At 40.3% G+C, this 22,988-nt stretch overlaps 1 protein-coding gene across 9 annotated transcripts in view; it reads left to right on the top strand.

Annotated features, from left to right (window-relative positions):
• The window catches only part of LOC311272102 (MAM domain-containing glycosylphosphatidylinositol anchor protein 2), a 256,023-nt gene that overhangs the window by 5,134 nt on the left and 227,901 nt on the right, over positions 1-22,988 (top strand). For 4 of the 9 annotated variants that reach the window (XM_084378256.1, XM_084378254.1, XM_084378255.1 and 1 more), the window contains exon 2: positions 5,722-5,876. The exons of 1 other annotated variant lie outside the window; for it this stretch is intronic. In XM_084378256.1, the coding sequence (XP_084234382.1) occupies positions 5,741-5,876 (136 nt within the window). In that variant the 5' untranslated portion in view covers positions 5,722-5,740. Of the gene's footprint in view, positions 1-5,721; positions 5,877-22,988 lie in introns of those variants that run through there. 4 more of the 9 variants (XM_084378253.1, XM_084378252.1, XM_084378257.1 and 1 more) reach the window with 2 other exon arrangements.

The following is a 22,988-nucleotide window of genomic DNA, read 5'->3' as shown; positions in this document are numbered from 1 at the left end:
ATCCTTATGATTCTCTGTATGGCCATTATGCTTCTCTGTGTGTCGCTTTGCACAAGATATAACTGCATATGAGGACATAGACTGTATGCAGCCTAGGAATAAATGAAGGGGAGGGGAGGCATTTATAGCTAACAGCCTGACATGATGCCCTAATGTGCTGCAATTTGTCTTCAGGACTGTCTATGTTACAGATACACATTTACTGGGTAATACTACACTGCTGAGCATGTATGATTACAGATGATCTGAAGAAATAGAGGTTAAAAAGTTAAAAATGTCATGCATTTCTCCAAGGCGACTTTAAACATTGTTGCCCACATTAGATGTATTAAGATACTGCCTTTAGTGGCTCTCTGACCTCAGGACAATGGCAAGGTGAAATGTAGAAGGTTACACAACTGCAGGCCAGTCCAGGAGAAGAAAATTACAACAATTTAGCAGAGTGACAAGCCAGGCCTGGAGGCACAGAGCCATATCACTCATGTTCTCTCATGTATGACAGCCGGGGCACACTGGCCTCTCTGCTGCCTTAGGAATACAATAATGACTGCACACTGTGTGTGTTTATATCTACGTGAGCCTGTGTGCCTGTGCCCATATGTGTGAGTACATACAGTGTGTGCCCAGACTGTGTTTACATGCATACATACATGTGAAGGTGAAGTGCTGCTGAAGCTAGCCTTGGCTGCGGAGAACAAGAGGAGTCATGTTTCCTCTGATGAGCAACACAGTCAGACGATTAGGCTTTGTTTCTGTAATATGGTGGCGTTCTGCCTCCAGCCTGCAAGCTGAGGCTGAACACAGAGGCATCTGTATCCACGTCCTCTGAGTAGTCTGAACATGTACTTGGTATTCCTGATAGGACAGAGCTGGCTAACTGAGCTTTCCTGGCAGTCTGGTAGATCTGCAGAACGCAGCTCTGTGGTGGCACATTAGAATAGCAGTACAAAAAACAACAGCGGCTATGCATAGACTCTGAGTCAACTGAATGGGCTGTGTGTTCATGACAGGAGGAGAATAATTGGTCCAATTTATGCCGTGTGGATTTATGGCAAGCTGTCGCACATTTGGTACAGGCTTTAATGTTTTTTTTCCGTAGTCGACTTGGCATTGATGTGTCAGGGTTGAGATAAATGAGAGCATATAAACATGTGTGATGTTTTGAATGTTGCAGAGAGAAAAATCAGTGTTTGTGTGCAGGCAGACAAATTAAAATAATCATAATATTTTTTATCTTGCTAATAAACCCTGCAAAGCAGCCCAAATGGAAAGATGGAAATGTGATTTCGGCGACTGCAATAGTAATCTGAAAATGTCATCATCGTCGTGGTGCATGCGCTCGCTCTCATATCATTTCAGTGTATCCCAGAGCCAAGTCCAACTGAACTGTACTGTGATCCTGTCTCTTGCATATGGATTGCATCTTAGGCTTTTCTGTCCTGCAAGGTTTTAGAAGTGTGATCAATGAAATGTACTCCAGTGGAAGCAAGTGTGAGACGCAAAGCCATGTACTGATAACTGACAGACCTTAAGAATAATATATTCCTCCTGCAGACTTGTTATGTTGATCTGTATCTTTGCATCTATCAGTTCAGTTCTTGGCTGCTGCTGATGTGAAATACTGAAGTAAAGAATATTTATGTTGCTGTGCATGTGTGCACTGTACATTAATAATAAATTATTCTGCTTTTGAGTTGGCTCGCATAATAAGCTCTCTTCTGAATTCAGAAAAATCCTTACACCATACTTTGAATGGAAGAATACTGGACAGGTTCATGAAATGAGTGTTTTTTGTGTAATCCAAGGTTAGGCATATGTTTACATATAGGATTTTTATTTTTCCTGAGGTTACGTAAAATCTATTATTCCATTATTATTTAGCAGAATGGGGATGTCCCAACCCACTCTTACTGTTTAGAAATTGGGCCATTGCAGCGATGCTTTGATGGATCATGTATGTTTGTTAAAAATGCCCCATCGCGCTCTGTTATTACACACTGGAGCCATGCAGCTTTCTAAGCTATTTAATAATAAGTGAAGCACAGTTGCTGTAAAATTAATAAGCGGCAGCTAGAAGTTTGAATTGGTGGTAACTGAAAGGTTAGAAAAAAACTTCTGCAGGTGTCTCAAGTGTTGCTACTGGTTGAAAACTCTATTTGAACTTTAGCATTTTGTTCATGCTGGAGATGGAGAGGAGCAATCCAAGACTACCTACCACAACAGATCCACTGTCACGGAGATAAATCACCATGTTTCAGTGATATATTATTTCTTTTGATAACATACTGCCTCCCAACTAAATGAAAATGCACCAAACTCTGCAGACTTTATCACATGGATTGATGTGAAAATTGAGAGCAATTTTCCTCATGGTAGAATGATGGAAACTTTCAGAACTCTTTTGCTCTCAAACCTTTTTTTGGGGGGGAAAAAACACAAAAAAAATCTACTGTCTCTCCTGAATATGCCAGATCTTTGAAATATTTTTTATATCGCCTTCATAGCTCAAAGCTTAGTTGCTGTTTTAGCTGTGATGTTATTGCTTCTAATGTAAGAGGGTTCAGTTTTTAAGAGTGTCCTTGACGGCTTGGGATGGGCAAATATGGCCAAAAAAATAATATCTTAATCTATTTAATAGGGATGGGAGGATATGGTACTATCGCAGGTGGTGATTAAAACACACACACAATTTCCATTGCTGCGATAATTTAATTTATCATCTATAAATGTAGGAGGACCTTGTTGTTTATGTTTTGAAGGGTCAGACTTTAAAGGATGTAAAAAATAAGTGATTCCAGTATGTTTACTGCCATTTCAAGAGTTTTAAAGCAACATTATGTAACCTTTTTTATCTTAAAATAACAGCTTCAAAATCATGTTGATGGTACAGTGTCTTGTAATAGGGTGACTGGTGTCTCTGTCTCAGCCACTCCGCCTCCTATCACTTGTTTCTGCACTATGTAACTTCATAGAGAGGGTAGGATCAGTGTTGCATACATGTTTACTTCAAGATACAAGTTTTTAACACATCTATCATTGCTATGATGGGATGAGTTTTGTTTGTGGATGGCACTTACATTATGTCTGAGAAATTGTTACAGACCTGGGATTTGTATTTATGACAGTGTTGTTGCACTCAGAGACTGTGGGGGGCGGCAAATCACACAAAATGCCAATTTCAACATCATGTCGCTTTAAGCATATTTTGATGATTATAGGAATATTCACGTCAATTGGAATTAATTTGGCATCAGTAATAGTCACATGAACTTTTTAATATTGTCCAATGCTTCCTGTTGAATTGGAATCACAATCCACAATCTAAATGTATTTTTGTTTACATTTTGAAACGGCCGGTAGACTAAAGTCAGACTTCAAATAGCCTGACTTACTCCATTTAGACCATTAAAACAATATTGCATTAAAGATAGTTCTTGTTTGGCATAAGCTCCTCGTCTGCCATGCCTCTAGATGTAACTCAACATTTTACAATGTCACCTAAGGAAGTGCCATGTGAAGTAATTTGTCCAGTCAGCATAGCCATCTTGTTGACTGTGAAGTTTGGAAACTGAAGTAAGAGGACATTAAATACCCCAATATCAATGATTGGCCTGAAAGGTAGATGGTGGATGCCTTAATGATTAATCACAATCTAAAATCTTCCACCCCTATATAAACTACCTTCACCTAAATGTTCATGAAACAAATAATGTAAGGTAAGTTTTTAAACATTTTAAACACAGAGTAAATGTCACATTATGCAAATGAAAGGTTTAAAAGATAATACAATACATTTCTTATGCCGTCTGCACAAGTGCTTACTGATCTGGGTATTGCTCAGTTTCACCTGACAAACACCTAACCATCCTATAACAGCTGCAATCATGAAGCAGTGCAGTGGGAGACAGCCTGTGAGCTATTGATGGCTGCTGAAGTGGAAATATGGAACTTTCCCTCTGTTCTCTGCAGCGCTGCACAGGATAAATTGTAGGATTCATACTGAGATTCTCACCTTCGCCCACATCACCGGGGCCTGCTGCTGCTTCCTTTACAGAAGCTCCTCGCATCGATTGCTCTGATATCCCTCAGCACCCAGCGCTCGCTTGAATCCCAGTGTTTTTTTCCACGGAAGATTAATAAGGGGCACAGCGGAGGGTCGCTGGAAACGGCAGATGAAAAGAAACACGGTTCAGAGAGAAGGTAGTCTGTAGACCCCGCACACCTTTTTTAAAAGTGCACGTGATCCCCGCATCACATGGGCAAACTTGGTGGGGGCTGATACGTTATTACATTATTTTATCTCTCACTTCAAAGGCACACAAACACTCACTCGATTGTTGTTTTTTTTTTTTTTTGCGTGAGATTTTTCTTCACTCTCAGCATGAAGCATGTTCTCATTCCCCAGGTAACTCTGGGAAGACAAGATTAATCCCGGACACACTGCTCGGAGTTCTTTCCATCGCCCCGACAAACCTCCCATTCCTCATGTCTGACGGTGACCTTTCCTTTGCCGACTGCACAACGGTTATTTCAGTAATAACTAGGCATCATTCAAGGCTACGCTCTCAGCAAACAACACCGGCAACACTGTTTTCTGTTTTCAAATTGTTGATGTGGATTCAGCAGTACGTTGTTTTTAAGCTTGCAGTTTTTTTTTTGTTTTTTTTTGTTTAGTTTTTTTTACTTAAGAATGTAGAGATTCAAAGGCTGTGAGTTTCTTAGAGGGAAGTAGCAGATGGATAAGAACTGTCTGTTGAGTGACTCCAGGAAATTAAAACTGTCTTTATTACCTCTCATTCTCATCCTCTGCCACCCACCTTCCATTCACACACACTAGCACGCACAACATTGCACTATTACCACTACAATACAGCCATGCGTTGCAGCTCCATAAGCTCGGAGAAAGAGAGAGAGAGAGAGAGAGAGAGAAGGAGAAAATGTCAGGATTATATGAAAGCGTGAGCCGTAATGAGATGATAATGGCTTCTCCCATGCTGACGAGTTGACAGAAGGATGAACAGGCTTCTGGGATGTTGCTGTCAATAACCTGCTGAAGCAGATAAAATGACATTACAGTCAATTAGCTCTCGAGTTTGCATGGATGCATCCTGTAGCTCCGCGTTCGGTAACGCAACATTTGAACCCCCACAGATCGTGATGACGCTCGCTGTTTTGCTGTCATAAGCACGGTCAAACATGTTTTACATTCTGTAAACAAATGACGCTGGTGTATTATGTAATGGCAAATTTGAAAGATTGAGGCAGTTGCTATAAGGATGACGTTTGGATGATCGGTAAGATGGCTTTCCGATTGTCCCTGATATGTAACATGTTTTTTTTATGTCAATCAAAAACCTAATTAGCAGCGGGCAGGAAATAGCAGAGTACATTGATAGTGTAAATATTTGATTACAACACCTCTGTGAATACACTATGACTTGCTCTTCACTTGTGCTGAAGTGTTTACGCAAAACCTTGCAGGCGACTATTTTTTCTTTCTTTTAATGAACATCTTGTTTCACTTTTATTGAGCTTTCAGACTTCACAGTGCTTATCACACAAACACTCCTTGTTTCAACAGAAATGAATCCATAGGCACCTTGGCAAAAATGGAGTAAAAAAAAAAAAAGCAAGTCACATATTTTTTTGACCCCAAGTGTAGAGTCTGTTTCATCTTGGTAAACTCACCTCCACTCCTCTCCACTCCCCTTTCCCTTTCAGTGCGCCTCTCGCTCCCTCCATGCGCTCAAATCACCATCTGGGGAAGCCTGATAAGCTCCGAGGCAGACACCAGCATTTGGGCGTTGAGTTGAAGAGCTGCCTTGAGACAGCCGGCAGGTTAACCCGACCAACGAGCAACCTTTCCGAGCATGGAGGTTAGGAAGTGGCAACACAGCTCATTCTCTGCCTGTTTGTTTCTGTCTTGTTGATGTGTCTCTTTGTCTCTATATTTTCCTCCTGCTCTTTCATTTCCCCTCCATCCCCACACAGGGAGTCTATAAGACTGCACCCTATTTAAAGTGAAGAGATTTGCGTCGGACATATTTGTTAAAGGGACTTAGAGTATGTGTCATCCAGCAGGTGTGAGAGCTTATCCCCCTTCTGACAGCTTATGTCCTTCCCAATCTGAGGAATTTTCTCCACTGAAGGCCATAATTAAACAAAGCTCATGTTTATTCATTTGATCCTTAAACCCAGACATAATTAACACTGGAGCTCAGTTGTCACAAGCTGGAGTACATGTGTCCAAACTATTAGTCACAACCCTCTTTGTTGAAATCCTGCATGGAATGGATTTGGGTGTAGTTCGCTGAAGGTCTCTGGAAAGCTGCGTGTCTGACACGCATAAATACACTTGCAAATGATACTTTGCAAGACCCCACTGTGCTTTCACCAGCCTTAGTGTGCATTTAATTTGGTTGCAGTTTCCTTCATAAGGGTCCGGATTATGCCCTTGCTTGAAGTTTGGCTGGAATCTCTCTGTGGCGCTGTCCACGGTCCTGAATAGCAAATGCTTCCATTAACAACCCATTAACTCCAGTACACTCTTTTCTGTTCCTCCTCACTGTTTCTGTCCTTTTTGCTGCATCACTGTCTTTCCCACACACAAACAGCACATTGCAACTAATTAATGAAATTCTAGTTCTGTCTAAATTTAATCCGAAGGCTACCATCTGAATGTGGCAGCTGGGAGAAAAGTCAGGGAAGACCCCTGGGGCAGAGTGTGCCCATGCTTCACCTCAGAGGCCTCTCTGAATTTTTCTGCTCCTCTCACTCTGTGCCGCTCTTTGACCTCTTAATGGGCTGCACTTACACTGTGGTTTCGCTGATGAAAACTCCAAGTGACAAAGAGCATTTCTGTCTTAACCTCCCTCGTAACTTAAAACAAAAACATTCAATGAATAATTCAATGGAGGAATGAATAAATAAGTAAATTGCCAGATATAAAATTAAAAACTATCATGAATAGTTGAATTCAGAAGCGGTAAAAAAAACAATGTTGCTCAATTCAGTAAATTTAGTTATGCTGTCTTGATCTGGTCTGAACATTATTGGCTAATGTTAGATAGATATTGCTTGATAGTGGGCATTAGTGAGACAATTCACTGACTACATGACTGTCGTATATTTCATTATTGATCTGTTGTTTAATTTATTGATAGCCAAATTAATAGTTTGTTCTAAAATGTTATAAAATAATGAAAAAATGTCCACAAGAACAAAGTGATATCTCAGTTTCTTGTTTTGTCCGACAGTTGACTGGTTGACATACAATGACATAAAACAGGAAAATGGCAAATCCTAAAAAACTGATGTGTTTTGCGTTTTTACTTGGAAATAAATGACAGTAGACTAATTAATCAATTGCACACAGAAAATTGTCAATTATTTTGCCAATTGACTAATTGGTTGGACCATTTTTCCTATGCAGCGCAGTTGCACATTTTGTCAAGATGACAGTTGAAACTCTTCCAACATTTTCTGGCAAGTTTCCTGACAATTTATAAACCAAACGTTTAACCAAGGATATACTACAAATTAATTGATAATTAAAAAAATTGTTACTCGCAGCCATCGTGACAAAATAATTTTCTGTTGACGCGCTAATTGATTAATCAACCACTTGACATTTCATCCAAACTCTCACAACTGGTACACAAGGAAGGGCTGTTTTTAGCTCAAAATCCACATGCCCAGTCCTGAAAAAAGAAATTCAAATTTACACAGATGTATTTATGATATTTATGACAAATATCCAAAGACCAAAAACTGCCAAAAAACTATTTTGTGTTTGACGGGTCAACAATGTTTTTGACATTGAACCCTGATATACAGTATGTTTAGTTAAATCCTCAGTTTCTTGTACTTTAATACTAAATTGCATAATGATTTTGTTCTGCATAATGGTTCAGTTGAAAATTAAATTAAGTAAATATCAGAAAACTGGTATTTATTTTATTTTCAATGGTCTTATCAATCAATAGACTTGTTGTTCCAGCTCTACTTAACTGCATACTATGCATACTACCTTCATAAGGACACATGTTTGGCAGTATTTGTTCTGTCCTCGTGTTCCTTTCACTGCCTGCTGGCATTGTGTGAACAACTGCTATGAATGCATCCTAGCTCTTTACATGATTGCTGCTGCATTATGTGTTTGTCACTGTGTTTATGTGTAGCAGCAATGCCTCCCATTCAAAGTATCAGCGCAATATTCATATCAAGTGATCCATAACATCACCGATTCAGGCTGTGACCTTAATTTAGAAGAATGAGAATGTTTTGATGCATCCTAATGTCTGCACTCACAGATGTGCCTTTCTACTCCTGCCTTTCATGGATCTCTTTGAAACGCCTTTCTTTGTTGTGCTGGCTTCATCAAAACATGTCATGGCATTCCCCCCAAGGACTATTTTTTGTTTTTTCGTATTCTCTTTATTGACAGATTCAATCAGCACAGTAAACACATTTTGTCGTAACATTCAAAATCATCCTTCTTTTTGCTTCAATCGACAAATTTTATCCCTTCTCTTTTAACTCCACTTCATGTGTTTCAGTGTCTTAGCATATCTCTTGAACCAGAGAAAAACTAATTAAATATGTAGTCCAATCAGCATGAACTTTTTCATATGAAACCACTGCAGTGTGAATTCTGCCTTTTCTAGCATCCCTAAATGGACTGCTTTCCACGAGGCAAGACCGGGCATCCCAGAGGATATCTAAAGAGATCTAGACAACCCTTCCTGGACACTCACTTATTCATGTTGGGATGTGGGAGGAAGGAGGGAAGGATACACGGCAGCCCAGTAAGCCCAAGGCCATATGGTCTAATGCGATGCAGGATGAGTGTGCTGAAAGGCTTGCAGGACAGATATCAGATAAGGTCAGGGAAAAAAGGATTTGCGAACCATTCCTGGGGATTTGATAAGTAGACCATTGCCGACATGTCCCCTGTAACAGTGACACCTCGGGCTTAGTATGAGGATATCAAAGGTCCGATGGGCAGCGGAAATTAGTTGGGTGGACTCTGCAGTGGGTGATAGCGTACAGATTGGTGATTTGAAGATTTGAACTCGCAGCACACTTGGCTACGGACTTCACTGATGGGTCATTTGGACGACTTAAACTAAAACTAAGAAGTTTAAATAAAAATCTCTAGAAAATGAAACATCATCCCTCATGTAAATCACGCTGGGTCGAGTGAGGACCGAGGCTGAGATGATGCTGAATATCTTTAAGCTACAGAGTGCAAAGGAAAAAAAAACTGTGTGGATATTGAAAAAGAAAATCAGAACAGTATGATCAAAGGTCTAATGTCCTCACATTTAAAACCAAGTTTCATTTGGACTCCTTCCATCAACTTAACAGGCACTCTGGCAGCTGTTTCTGAAGTCCTATAACCTCTGATGATAATTATGACCCCCATACCATAGAGAGGGGATTTATTCAAATTAGTCATGTCATTATCCCCAAGATCACTCCACTAAATATTACTTACTGATGTCTAGTCTGTGACAAAATGTCCTCCTCTGCACCGTCTGACCGTGTCACTGCAAACCCTGGGGAAAGTTGAGCTGAATGTACTAACTATGCAAGCATCAAAATATTGGCAGACATCAACAAATCAACTCATCCTTCAAGAAATTGACTCCCGAAGGGAAAAGAAATGAAAGACACACATACTGATGTTTAATTTCCACTTCCTTCACCATCCATCGCACGTCAAAGAGCGTCGAGGTTGAGGAATCCTGCTTCACATTGAAGCAGCTTTTAATGGCAGACACGATACAGGACTGTAAGAAGTGCTGCAACGTCCTTGTGCATCTGACTGGCACAGTCTAGATAACTGAGGTTACAGTGTGAATATAGAATAATGAACATAGACAAAAGGAAGATGGATCACATTAATCTGAGCAGCAGAGCCCCCTCCCCAGCTCTTCATCTCCATTTTTTTTTTTTTTTTTACTGTGAATACTGCAGTTGTGTAGCTGACACCGCAGCCTTCCCATTTGATGAGCAATTAGCATACCCTCGCCTGAGTTTGTATCGTGATGATCCATTCATTTCCGTGGTGTAATTATGTGTATAAGGCTGCTCATTTGGAAAACATTGAACTCATCAATCTTTTTGCACCCGTTTTCTAATTCGGCCCATTGAGAGAACCCTGGGGGACACCAAAACCGCACTTAATTGTCCTCATTCCAGACAGCTTCTAATTACACCCAGTGCTTTAGATCTCGTTAGAAAAAGTTCAAGATCCTCCTTGCCTTTTTTTTTTCTTCCCCTCTCTCTTATAGAACGGTTCTCAATGTGTAGGGTGAGAGCAACAGGGAGAGAGAGAAATTCCCTCGTCACCTTGCCCTCTGGCAGCTGCGCCCTGGATAAACAAACACGCGTCGCTGCACATCAGTCAGCCGGTTGGGAGCTGAGGCTTGATTAAAAAGCTCCCTCCGCTGTTTCTCCATGGCCTTGCTCCTGTGAGTGCCCAGATAAATAAATTAATGAATAGCTCTTGTTGAACTAGTGGAGGGACGGTGTTGGTTGTCTCAACAGCTACTGTATTGTGTCTAGTTCACGTGATCGAGTGGCAAGCGGAGCACATTGAGCCACACTGTAAATCAGCCCCGATTAGTGCTTAAGGAGATGATTACCGCTTACCTCTTCTCTGCTGCTCTCATCTTCAGATTCAGCTAATGTTGCTCCCATCCTCCTAAAAAGTCACTGCCTACAGTACATCTCCTGGTTAAAGTGAAACCTTGCTGATTTTCAACCAGCTTTGTGTCATTACAGTGTGGGTTGTTTATGCAAAATGAAGAATATTTAACCTCCCATGTTGCCCACACCCAGAGCTCCCTGCTCATTGGCAAGCAAAAGTCTGCCAGAAGGTCGTACTTTCACTCTTTTTGTATGCCAGCTTTTATGGACAGTTGAGAGGGATGCAAGTGAGTTGAATAGGGACAGTAATTTATCATAAACATGACAAGGTTTATGGAACACCCGCCTTACTACTCACTACCTGTGAACAGTTGGCTTTGTTGGGTGCATTTTCAATTCTTTATTCAAACTGTTAACCCACACATTAGCTCTGGTAATGTATGTTTTTCTTGCGGTTCTTATACGGTGATTCATGAGCTGTAGTCTTCCCGGTAAACACACCAACCACTTAGCCTTCTGCTGCTCTTCTCCGGTTCACTCATCTTCAGGAGTAGTTCTTCACTGCAGGAGTGTCTCTGGGCTCGTTAGGAACAGTTGACCGGCTAGCTGTTTGCAGGGCGGGCTGCTGCAGGCCTGGCCTGCCGTTATACCTTTCGAACACAGAGACTGCAGTTGTGACAGTCACAGTGGTCACTATATTTACCAAGGCAATGTTGTCTCACAATTTGCTGCATCAGCTCCATTGCTGTTTGTTAAAAGGTGACAAAAACACAAACACAACCCACAGGCAACATTTTTTTATATATATTTGCATCTTTCTCCTGCATAGACAGCCCGGTTTTATGAAAAGACCGTCTATCCAGTGATCAAATACCCCTTTTAAGGAATACAGACATCAGAAACTGACAAGGAGCTCTTTAAGTTTAAATCTGAACATACAGTTGGAAACTTTTGTTTCTGTGGGGGACATGAGAGAATAGGACTGAAGCTGGCCCTAATCAGGCTACAAACGCAGCCAGGGATGAGAACCGTCTCTCTGTTGAGAGGCAGCAAGAGGCTTTATATAAGGCATAATGCTCAGCAGGGAAACCTTGGTTTTTTTAGAACATTTCAAACTGTTTATTTCACACAATGACACCCCATACAGCGCGATCACCCATTTGAAGAGATCGTTTCTATTGCAGTGTAGTGCCAAACACCAGAGTAGCACCCTTTCATATATAGGAAGAGGCAAGCTAGTTAAGGAAGATCATAAACATGTATTAAGAGACACATTTGTGCTTTTTATGTATATGTCGCATTTTCTTTTGCATGGGCTTCATTTGCTCTCGCTCGTGTTTACATTAGCTCACTGCCTCTGTCACTGAGCTAAAGAGCTGAAGAGCTCAAAGTTGCTGCTATGGCAACAGTGCAGAGCTCTGATAGGCCGTAGAGGCAGCAACGAGCCCCTGGATTGTAGTGGAAGTCGGACATGGGATTGAGAATCGGCCTCGAACCTAATTTTACTCTCCAACAGGGTTTGTGTACCCTTTTTTTAATATTTATTTTATGTCTTCTATACAGTATGTGTGTTAGTTTACAATTGTATTAACATATTTATTATTTCCTGCTGATTCATTGGAAATGATAGTCACACTTGCAAAGTCCAAAAATGTATGCTAGATATGTTCAAGGGGATGTAGACCACCTTCCAACGCACACACGCACACGCACACGCACACACACACGCTAACATCTTGTCTACGCTAACATTCAGCTGTGTGTGTACTGTTAACAACAGCACATTACCCAGAAACCTACGTATATGTAAACATCTCTTCAAATTTAATTGAATGGTCCTTGACCCCCAGCAGGGAAAAGTAATTACTGGTATTGCCATCGATATTCACCTTCATTTTAAAGTGAAGAACTTTAAATAAGGGTCCCAATTTGTAGGACAAATGCACAGAGTCAACAAGAGCATAGCCCAGCTGTGTGCACGTAAACACTCGAGCACACTTTGAAGTAGCGTACAGTGGCAAGAAAAAAGTGTGAAATATGGTGTGACAGCCTAAAGCCTCAGCTGAACTGAATGTGAACTACAGACTAGCAACCTTACAGTATATCGTCTATCGCCTCCATATTTATCCTCCTTCAGTGGTTTTATTTCAAACAGGCTGTTCTTTGTCATAGTGAAGGTGTTGCAGGACGCTGCTGAAACTGTCCTGGTGTGTGCTAAGCCGACAATGGCCACACCAACTGAAGTAAAATGTGGAAGTGGTGTTGAGAAAATGACCAGCTGAGGAGCGTCCAGTGCAGTGGGATTAATGTCCGGCCGGGGAAAGTCTCCACAGAGCAGAGTTAGCAGTGGGGTGTGCCCGAGGGACAAGTCGCTTCATCATGGTATTGATTTGTACCAGTGCTTAACTGACTACATCGTAGCATGAGGTTTCATGATTGATTATTGATATCAAGAGAGTGTCATCAAGCCACAGCATTAATGAAGCCTCTTTTTCTGGCAGTGACTCTCCGCACAATTCCCATTTGAATTGGAAACAAGGAGAGAGCAAGGGCTGTCTGAAATGGTAGAGTGAGCTTGTGTGTGTGTGTGCGTTTGTGTGTGTGTGTGTGTGTGTGTGGGAGGAGCAGAGAGAGAAGCACCTGAATCCTAATCACGTTTGTTGTTGTAATCGAATGCACACTAGCTGATTTCATAGAATATTTAACAACAAAACAACTGGCTGGAAAGAATAACTTTTCTGCAGCGGGGGCAAAAACTGCTTTGCAACACGCTTTCTTATCTCTTCTCCTCTGTGATCTCAGAACAAGTGAATAAATAACATCGGAATGATGAACTTTCCTCAGGCTGAACATAAAAACCCTACTGGAATTTGGGCCATCGATTTACTTTTGCCAGCTGTGAGGCCGTTCATATGTAGACAGCCTGTGTGTGTGTCTATGTGAGTGTGAGTGCGCAAATCCAAAGAGATTAGCAAGTCATCTCACACTTTGTGATTGTCAATCCTAAACATAATTTTCTTAATTTGCGTGATTATCAAGGAACACTCACCTGTGAATTTCACAATGTAACACCACAGGATAATCCTGTTTGGCTCAGTATGCAAAATTCAGGCAGAAAATACATTGGGGAAATAGAGCAAGAAACAGTGTTGCACTAAAAATGATTTCTTAAACCTCTCATTTTGTGGTTCAGGCTGACAAGATCAAAGTAAACAATTGTGTATTATTTGCATTTCTTTCTTTCCTTGTTCAAAAGTTAAATTAGAACCAGGAATATTAAAGAAGGTTACACAGTAGTGTAGCTGTGGTGGTCCACAGGTGCTGTGCTTCTGTCTTTTCAGACAGTTTACAATGGAGCTTGGAAATGCAGCAATGCCACCTGCAAGGCCACAGATTTCTAATTTCTTGACAAATTGTTAGTATGCACATATGAAATAAAAAAGCCTTAGGCTCTAATTCTTCTCAGTTTTTTGTTCTTTCAATATTTTTGCAAGTAATTTTACAGGAGAATGACTCAAAACCTATAGAAAAACTAGTCTTTGTTGATCTCCAGTTCTCTACATTCACCAATTGCTTTTGTGCCTTAATGAGCAAACTGTCAGTTGAAATGACGCAGAATAACTGATAGAAGAGTTGAGGTGATGAACTTTAAGTTAAACAAATGTTGTGCTCCAATTCAGTGTCCTTCTATCGGGAAAAAAAAACAAATTCAAGCAATTCTGAAAGCCTTTAGTTATCCTTCAACAGCAGACTCACTGTAAGGTCAACCCATTTTTATTTTACTGTATGCACGAAGCCATCAGCAGGTTGCTTCTTTTGAGTATCAATGAGTGGTTGGATCTACATACTTACTGGCTGCAGGGCATAATACGTGTTGATTAAAAATGTCAAGGAAAGGCTGAACTTAGCATACATGATTAATTAAATAATAACTATGAAAAACTGTTTGTTTCCTCTTGTGCAATAACTTCAAGGATCAATTAAAGAATATGTTGACTGAATTGAGCCAAATCTTCCCACTAGAGATAACAGCTTTACTGCCATGCATTGTGCCAACAGCAGAGTGGTATTCAGAAAAACTGTATATTAAGAGAGTGGTTTGTAACACTGATTAATCAATACATGCGCAAGCAGTTAATACAGACAGTTATTAATTCTCAATTAAATAATGATTTATGTGTACATTTTCCAAATCATTATTCTGTTAGGCGTGCAAGGCTTTTCTCATGTTTTCTATGTCTCTTCCTGTATACAATACACCTCAGTACAATGAAGCTGACACCGCTGGAGTGTTTTTTTAAAAACTCTTTAACAAAGTTGATTCATTTCTGTGGTCATTTTCGAGGGTTTGTCATTGAGGGATGTTTACTGCCGAGAATATTTTTGACCACTTGCGCATGTCAGCCCACAGGTTAATTCACATACAGGCACAGTGTCTGCAAGAGCAGGCTGAGGTAAAGTGATGCGTGCTAAAAGACGCTCAGAGTGGAAACATTTCCTCCAGAAAGGCAACAAAGTCAAGTTGAGTGAGATGCTACTCTTAAGTTTAGTATAACAAGCATTATAACATGTTGCTGCAAGCCGGAGGGAGAAAGTGTGCACGCTGGTCTGAGGAGATATATGTTGCCAATCGGTGTGGTAGAGGTTGAGGGATTCACAGAGCTGATTCAGTGACTTTACCTCAAAATGGAAATGTAATGCCATCGAGAGCTACTGTGAGTAAACACATGGAGAAGCCCTTTGAGAAGGAGGAGGATGAGCTATAAGTCAAGCTAGCCAGGGCAGACAAGCGATTGTTAACTCTGACGAGCAACTGCCAGACAGCTCTCTCAAACGAAAGTTAACTTCACAACTACCTGTAACTTAAGCAGTGCTGAGTGGGAGATGCAGTCCAGTGTGCGTCTTTCTCCAGTGCTGACACAGCGACAAAAACAAAGTGTGGAAACAGGTCCAGCAATTCAAGACTATAATTGTGCTCCTCATTCAGATACTCTCTGTCCAGCACATGACAACTTCACCAAGAAGCTGACGCAGCGCACCGGAGCTCATTGAGTCGACGGAGTGCTGGACTAAACTGCAAGCCCCTCTTGTGTTTCCTGTCATTTTGTGTTTTTATTTCTTAATAATTATTCGGTTTGTTGCCAAATACTAGGTGTCTTAATTACCAAACTGACAGCCCTAGTGTTGTTAATATATTGTATTACATTGGATTAAATTGCATTTTAAGAGATGAGGTACACATGTACCCACTAAGTACTTCATAAAATAAGTGCTGATGAATCATTGCATCCTCCTTCTGGCTAAAGTTAGTTGCTGTTTGGATCTGTAGGAGGATGTTTTCACAGTCAGTGTCTCAGCAAAACAGTCGGCAGATCTTTGAAAATGTTGTCCTTAAACTTACATCATGATAATGGAGCTGTCACTCACCGTTTGTCCTTGAAGGGTTTGTTTTGGGTAATAATGATTGCTTGGGTTGAACGATGCTAATTTCCCAGTGACTGGAATAGTATTACATGCTAGAAAAACCATGCAGTTTTATCTGTTTTTGCTCTTGTGCCTCAGCGTAAGGATGCACCCTCAGAGAGCCATTTGCTATATGTCTGGTAAGCCAGACATTTTGCTTTTGAATTCCTATGATACTCTAGTTTTTATTTTTAATCGTAGAGAGGATTAATAGAAAATGTGCCTTTTGAAAATGTGCTTTTAGCTCCTCCAGGGGACCAAGTCATTTTTTAGATGTTTTCAGCGCTTGTTCGCTTATCGATTTAAATGAGCAGAGAAGTGTAAGTTTTTGTTGTTGAAGGGAGCGTATGCCTTTGGTTGCCGTGCTACTCTTATTTGTGCTAAAGGAATATCAATGTCGAGCAATTGATTCCCTCAAGGACAGCAGAGCCACGCTCTAACCCACCGGTAGAATATACACAGGCCACAATAATAGCTTCTTTCTCTCTGACATACATTAATATGCCGTTGTCATAAAAATTTGATTATTGTGTCATTTTTTCATTTGATACACAATCACCACAGTAATGTAACGGTGATTAAATAAAGAATGCTGTATCCTCGTCCTGACAGTTTCCCTATTAATAAAATGTCAAAATCAGGTTATCTAATGCATATTAAAAGTCGGGAGGCTGCATCCTGGCTCACTGGCTCAAAGCTCATCTCAGGTGGTAATTTGCGGCCTATTTTCCATATAAAAGAGACAGATTCCAGTTAATTCACCCAGCTGGAAAACCAGGAGTGTCTAGCTCTGTGATATAGTAATTTGCCACTGTATCCTGCTATACCTGCACTAGTTTTCACTTCGGCTAGGTCTCAGTCGAATATCTCCGTTTCAGCCTTAACCTCCAAAACATCCACACACACACATACACGCAAGCAAGCAAGCACTCACACTCACTTATTCTCATGTAGCCACTTCCCGAGGGACAGGAAGTGCTGCCGGAGAAAGGGTTGTATGTTTACGTGTGCGATTTCTGTTGTACACGTAAGACTGCGCCCTTTTACGTCTCTTGGGATCGGATCAGGCCTCATTCTCCACACACTGAGCCTCAACCTGCCCGCTCTGTTCACACACGTGCACATACGCACACACACACACAGGCACAAAGTTTGCAGTTGTACAAAAGAAAAAAAAAAAGAGTACAGTCTGATGGAGTTTGAGTCTGTGGGAATATAAACTCATAGGTCTGCTCTTTGTCATTCAGAGGGCAAAATTACAATAGCAGAACATTTTATAGGATTACAATATTAGATAGACGAAGCATTAAATTAATGCTAGTGGACTGAAATGTTGAAGATGGAGGGAGGGAGGGTCTGCAGGGAGGATTTGCCTTTATATTATATATTATATGTTTCTATCCAATCTCCATTACCAGACCACAAGAAATAATATGAATGTGGGATAACATTATCAGGAAAAAATACATTACCACTAGCTTGCGATTGTTTTAATGCCAGGGAGCTACTTCCAAAGCCAGATGGGACTCAAGAATACAAATGTCTTTCCATTACAGGCATATCTCTGCTGTAGAATAGACCAAAAAATATATGAATAAACATCTCCGTGCAACCAGCCCAGTCTTTTAGCTTGCCATTACATTCATAGCAGTGGTTCGTTGGGTTTGTCGCTGTGAGTTGTCCAGGTGCACTGGCAGGCTAAAGCCCCCAGCATCATCTGTTCAAATCCACCTCATGACTGCTACATCTTATCCCATCTGTCTTTTGCTGTCTCTCTCTGCTTTACAGCATGCAATGAGACCAAAATTAGTGATGGGGAAAATGGTTTGAAAAAGATGGAGTCTGGAGTCATGCAGTGAGTAGGGAAAGATGTCCCTGTCAGCTCTGTGGCTGCTCCTCTCTACCTCAAAGTGCTCTTTGACCTGCCTGTGGAGGTGGCACGGAAAACATGCATATACAATAAACTCAATAAAATGAGTATAACTGCTGTTGTGTGCAACACACAGTCCTGTAAAGGTTTTAACAGTTTTAAGCTATTAGTGGTGCAAAGTAGCTAATTGTAGAGCCTGACCGATACTGGATCTTTGGGGCAGATGCCGATACCAATAAATACAAAAAATTGTTGTGGACAAAACGAGACATTTGAGGATTATCTTGGGCTTTGGGAAAAACTATTTGACATTTTTTAAAATCATAATCAGTTAATCAAACAGATTAGTCAACAATGGAAGTAATCAAAAGCTGTTGCCCTATTGTTTAAAGCTGTACAGTTTTGCCTAAACATCAATATACAGTTGTATTTTAATATGCAGCGCAATGAGGCGATCTCTTGATGCATGCTTCATAAAATGCTTCAAGTAAATGCCTAAAGTTTTGTTTTAGTTGAGTGCAGAACCCTGATCCCTGGACTGCTGTCAGTAATGGAACAATAGGTTTTAGATACACCGTGTGCTTGTGTCTGGTAGCAGGGTTTACCGCTCCAGTGCACACTGTCATGTGGAGATATGATGTATGAGCTTTAAGCGTCCCCACAGTGTTTTTATATTTTGACACAAGAGTTTATACACAATCTGGAAAACTTTATACCTTATTATAAGGGTGCTTAAAGGCTCAGGCTTTCCTGAAAGACAAACTGTGAGGACTCAGGAAATTAATTGCGATCTAGTTGGCTTTGGGATCATCAGTCATATAAAGTTATTTGTTATAGGGCTGGGTGATATCACCTGAAATCAATATCATGAGGACTGCACATTTACTTTAGTGACAATTAATAAAAGATATCTTAGCTTTTTTTTTCATTTTATTTTTACAAAAAACAGTTTTTCATTGATTTTGACAAAAGATCGAATCAAGTCACATTGCCTCAATGGGCTTTACAGTCTGTACAGTGAAAGATGTGCTACATTACAGTATTTTTTGATGTCCTTATATAAAATGACATATCTTGTGATTGAGGATTTTATCACCTTCCTCTCCTTACTCTGATTTTCTGTTGCCAAACCACAATTTGTTAAACATTGCTTATAGCATTTAAGCTCATATAACACTATGACTTACACAATTTTGTGATATTTGCAGACGCACTGCACATGTCGAGGTGACAGACCAAAGAAGTCACACCACACTGTTCTCTTCAGCATGACCGTCAACACTCTGGAGACACAACAGTAAAACGTGACTGGAACTACAATACAGTTTATTACAAACAAAAAAATGTTTGAGTCTCTACTTCACATCAGGTTAGCAATGATGTAGTAAGTAGTAATGATCAGTAAATTAAGAATGCATGCGATTTGTAATGTAGACCACACATCAGTTTGTCTACATTACAAATTATCCACATTAATAGTAATTCAATTAGGCCTAAATAATCAGACAGTAAATAAGTATGCAATGAAAACTGCACCTTAGATGCTGTGTTGAAAACAATCTTACTAATGTAATAACTCATGATGGATAGCACATTCAAACATTTTTCACACGAATGTTAGCGATTTCATAACGTCCCTTTATTAGTGAACATAATTCAAAGATCTTCCAACATTCTGGCTTGAAAAATGGCTTGAAAGCACATATAAATCTCCGTATGATTCAGCCCAGGTAGCTTTAGAAATACTGAATCAAAGAACAGACAACCTGAAGGTGGGACTCACTTTGATTTCTCCTTTATTGTGACAGGGAGATTTCACTGGTAATGGGGTTTTATATTTATGAGAGTTTTTACAATGCCAAAGAGAAACAAAAGAAATGGGAATGAATAACAAAAGTGAGGAATCGAAATGACAAGGTATTTCTAGAGTGCACAAAAACAGAAATCACATGTCACTGCTGCTAAACGGGCTGCTGTACTCATGTTCGATGTAAGATAATTTTGCAATAACAAGGCCTACAATAACATGTAGGACCGCCTATTGTGCCATGTATAAACAAGTCTGCAGCAGTTGTAGCATGGCTAATGTTAGGCGCGTTCGCCTCAACCCTGTGCAATTTCTGTGCAACTTCTCTGCTGCTTTCTGAGGTGGCGGGTATGTCAGCGAACAATCCGTTGTGGCCAATATGTTTCAATAATCTGCAGTTTGCTTAGGTTAGCTTGCTCACATGATTGTATAAGGAATCATGGGTATAGACTACCATCGATGTTGTGTAAATTAATAACAATGTTTTTTAAAATAAACACTTTCAAAATAGGCCTATTATTAAATAATAATGTGGCAGCCCAACTGCAGTAACTCTGAGGTCCTCCGGGGGCTCACAGACCCCTTTTCATACAACAACAACCCAATGTATCTGCAAAACACTGATATGTTGACTCTTGACGTTTCTTTATTTTGCAACTTTCTTAATGTAGGTTTAATTGTGTTTTTTTAAATTGCGTTGCGCATGGTCTGGTTAGGTCTAGGCACAAAAACCACATGGCTAAGGTTAGAAAAAGATCATGTTTTGGTTGCTACAAACACAGCTGGCACAAAAATCTGTTATTTGTCGCCGCATACATGGCTGGAATTCGTCCCAAGGTCTCCTTTAAAAAATATCTTACAAGCTTATAAAAGCTGAAAAACAGTCTCAAACTGCAGTCACTGGCATGCATCTTGCCTGTACCTTCACCACCATCTCCTCCACCTTTTGATATGAAAGTCTGGTCATAAACATGTAATGTAAATGTGATGTGACATGTATTGTACAAATGTCAATATGATACATGGACAAATGTGAACGTATCAGTGGTCAGCAGAAACAGTAACTACCAACATTTTATCCTGGCGACTGGGCTGTAACCAATCAACCAAAGACTGTTCAGTGGAGAGACCCAGTTAAAGGTCTGGTAGGCATTTATAAACTGTGTGATCATTTCAATGACTTATACTATTGGTAACTGTGCTTACAAAATAAAGATAGTAAAACCTACTATACTTTTGATGTTAAACACTTTGGCCATTTGAGGAAACAGGAAGTGACTGGCAGGCTAAGTCTAGCCCATGAAGCAAGCTATTGCTATTCATGTGAGGGTCCAGCAAGCTAATGCATCTCACTTGTACCTAAGGCACATCATAAGTGGCAGTCTTTACCCTGACGATCTGGCTCTTTGACTTCAAAGGGTGGCGTGAAGAAAGATCCTATTATTCTGCTACAGCAGCAGAAATCATTAGACTCCAAATCTCTGATGTGGCTGTTGAGGAAAGAAAGTGGTGAATTAATACTTAGCCACTGTACCACTGCTGTGGACATGTCTTGCTCAGAATATATACAGTATATAGGAGTACAGAGGGGAGCAGGAGAGAGCAAGAGTTGAAATGAAAGGTGCATGCACAACATGAAAGCCAATGCTTTTTAAAAATTATATTTGCCACTCAAATGCTTTTTGAACAGTTACCAAGTTTTGTTTTAGTTTTCAGAAATGCATTGTTATTCTCTAAAATCAGTGTGGGCTTAGAATGAGCATGTCTGTCAGGAAACTGCCCCGCCGGTGTGTCCTTGACCAAGGCACAAAATCCCTCCCTGATGGGCCTCCATGTGGGGAGAAATCTTATTTAAGACCAAAAGCTCGAACTTTTTCTCACATTGTCGTCCTCTCCAGTGGTGAGCTGGTTTCAATTGCATAATTTCTGCTATTGGCATAGGTTGTGGGAAAGCCTTGGTTTTCAGTTTTCATCTGTGTTTTTAAAACATTTTATCGACAAAAGGCGCAAACCGACTTTTGAAAGATATATGCAATATTGCTTCTCATTCACTCACATTTACACCTAAAGTAGCCTTTCTGTTCTGTGTGTTAACCAAGGACAGTCAAGGATATGTGGCCAGGAGGAGCTGGGAATGAACTGCCAACCCTGAGATTAGTGTACGAACTGCTCTACCTGCTGCGTCGAGCAGTAAGCATCACTGAGTATCACATTTCCATGGCCAGTTTTCCATTCAAACTCTCATTGGCTCACAGAAACCTATCTACTGTTTTTTTGTTCTGCGCCAATTTCTTTAAATTTTCTTTCTTTGAGCAGAAGCTTTGGTGGACATTCATGCCTCATGTGCGTCATTATTGTCAGTAACGATTACACTGTTCACTTTTTGCTTTAGACAATTAACCTACTTTTTGATCTCAGCTAAGCAGAACAAGTTTATTTGGAAATATTTAAAATTGTGTCAAGTCACAAAGAAAGCACTGTGCAACAACTAAAACCCTTTTTACAGCAGAGTGACATGAGCAGGAGGTGGCAATTCACTGACAGCCTCACAGAGAGACACCACACTCCTGATTGATCTGTAAACACAACACAATACTCAGCTATGGCAACTCAAACCTTCATCAGTCTTGGGCTGAGCAACTGGCAGCCACTCTAAAAATAGTGCCATAACTGATCCTGTTACAGGACAAGCCTGTAGCAAAAATGAGTCACGTGTTTTGTAAGAATATCCCACAGGTAGTATGTGTTGCCACAAATAAAATCAGGCAGTCGTTTCAGTTCACTGACAGCCCCTGACTCTTGTAGATACTCACATCTATTTAACATTTTCATTATCATAATTATGCAACCAAATTCACCTTTCTCCGTCATCAAGTCATAACTGTCTCATAGATTCTCTCTGCTAGGGAACTAAACAAATAATTGATAGATGTGCCTGAACTTTCTCGAACTAAGCACCAGCAAAACAAAGATAATTGTCTTTGGTGCAAAAGAACGAAGGCTGAAAGGAACTCAACTGAAATCCAAAAATGCAAGTCAGAAATCTTGGTGTTATTTTGGACTCATCAAATCTATTACAAAGTCTGCAAATCAAATACAAAGTAATCCATACTTTCATTTCTAGCTGATCTCAGATCTCTTCACTGGCTTCCAGTGTGTTAGAGAGTTCATAGTAGTGCTACTACTTTTTTT

The sequence above is a fragment of the Pagrus pagrus genome, assembly GCF_965226575.1.
Source record: "Pagrus pagrus genome assembly, chromosome: 16".
Classification (NCBI taxonomy): Eukaryota; Metazoa; Chordata; class Actinopteri; order Spariformes; family Sparidae; genus Pagrus; species Pagrus pagrus.
This window is presented reverse-complemented; position numbering and strand designations above follow the sequence as displayed.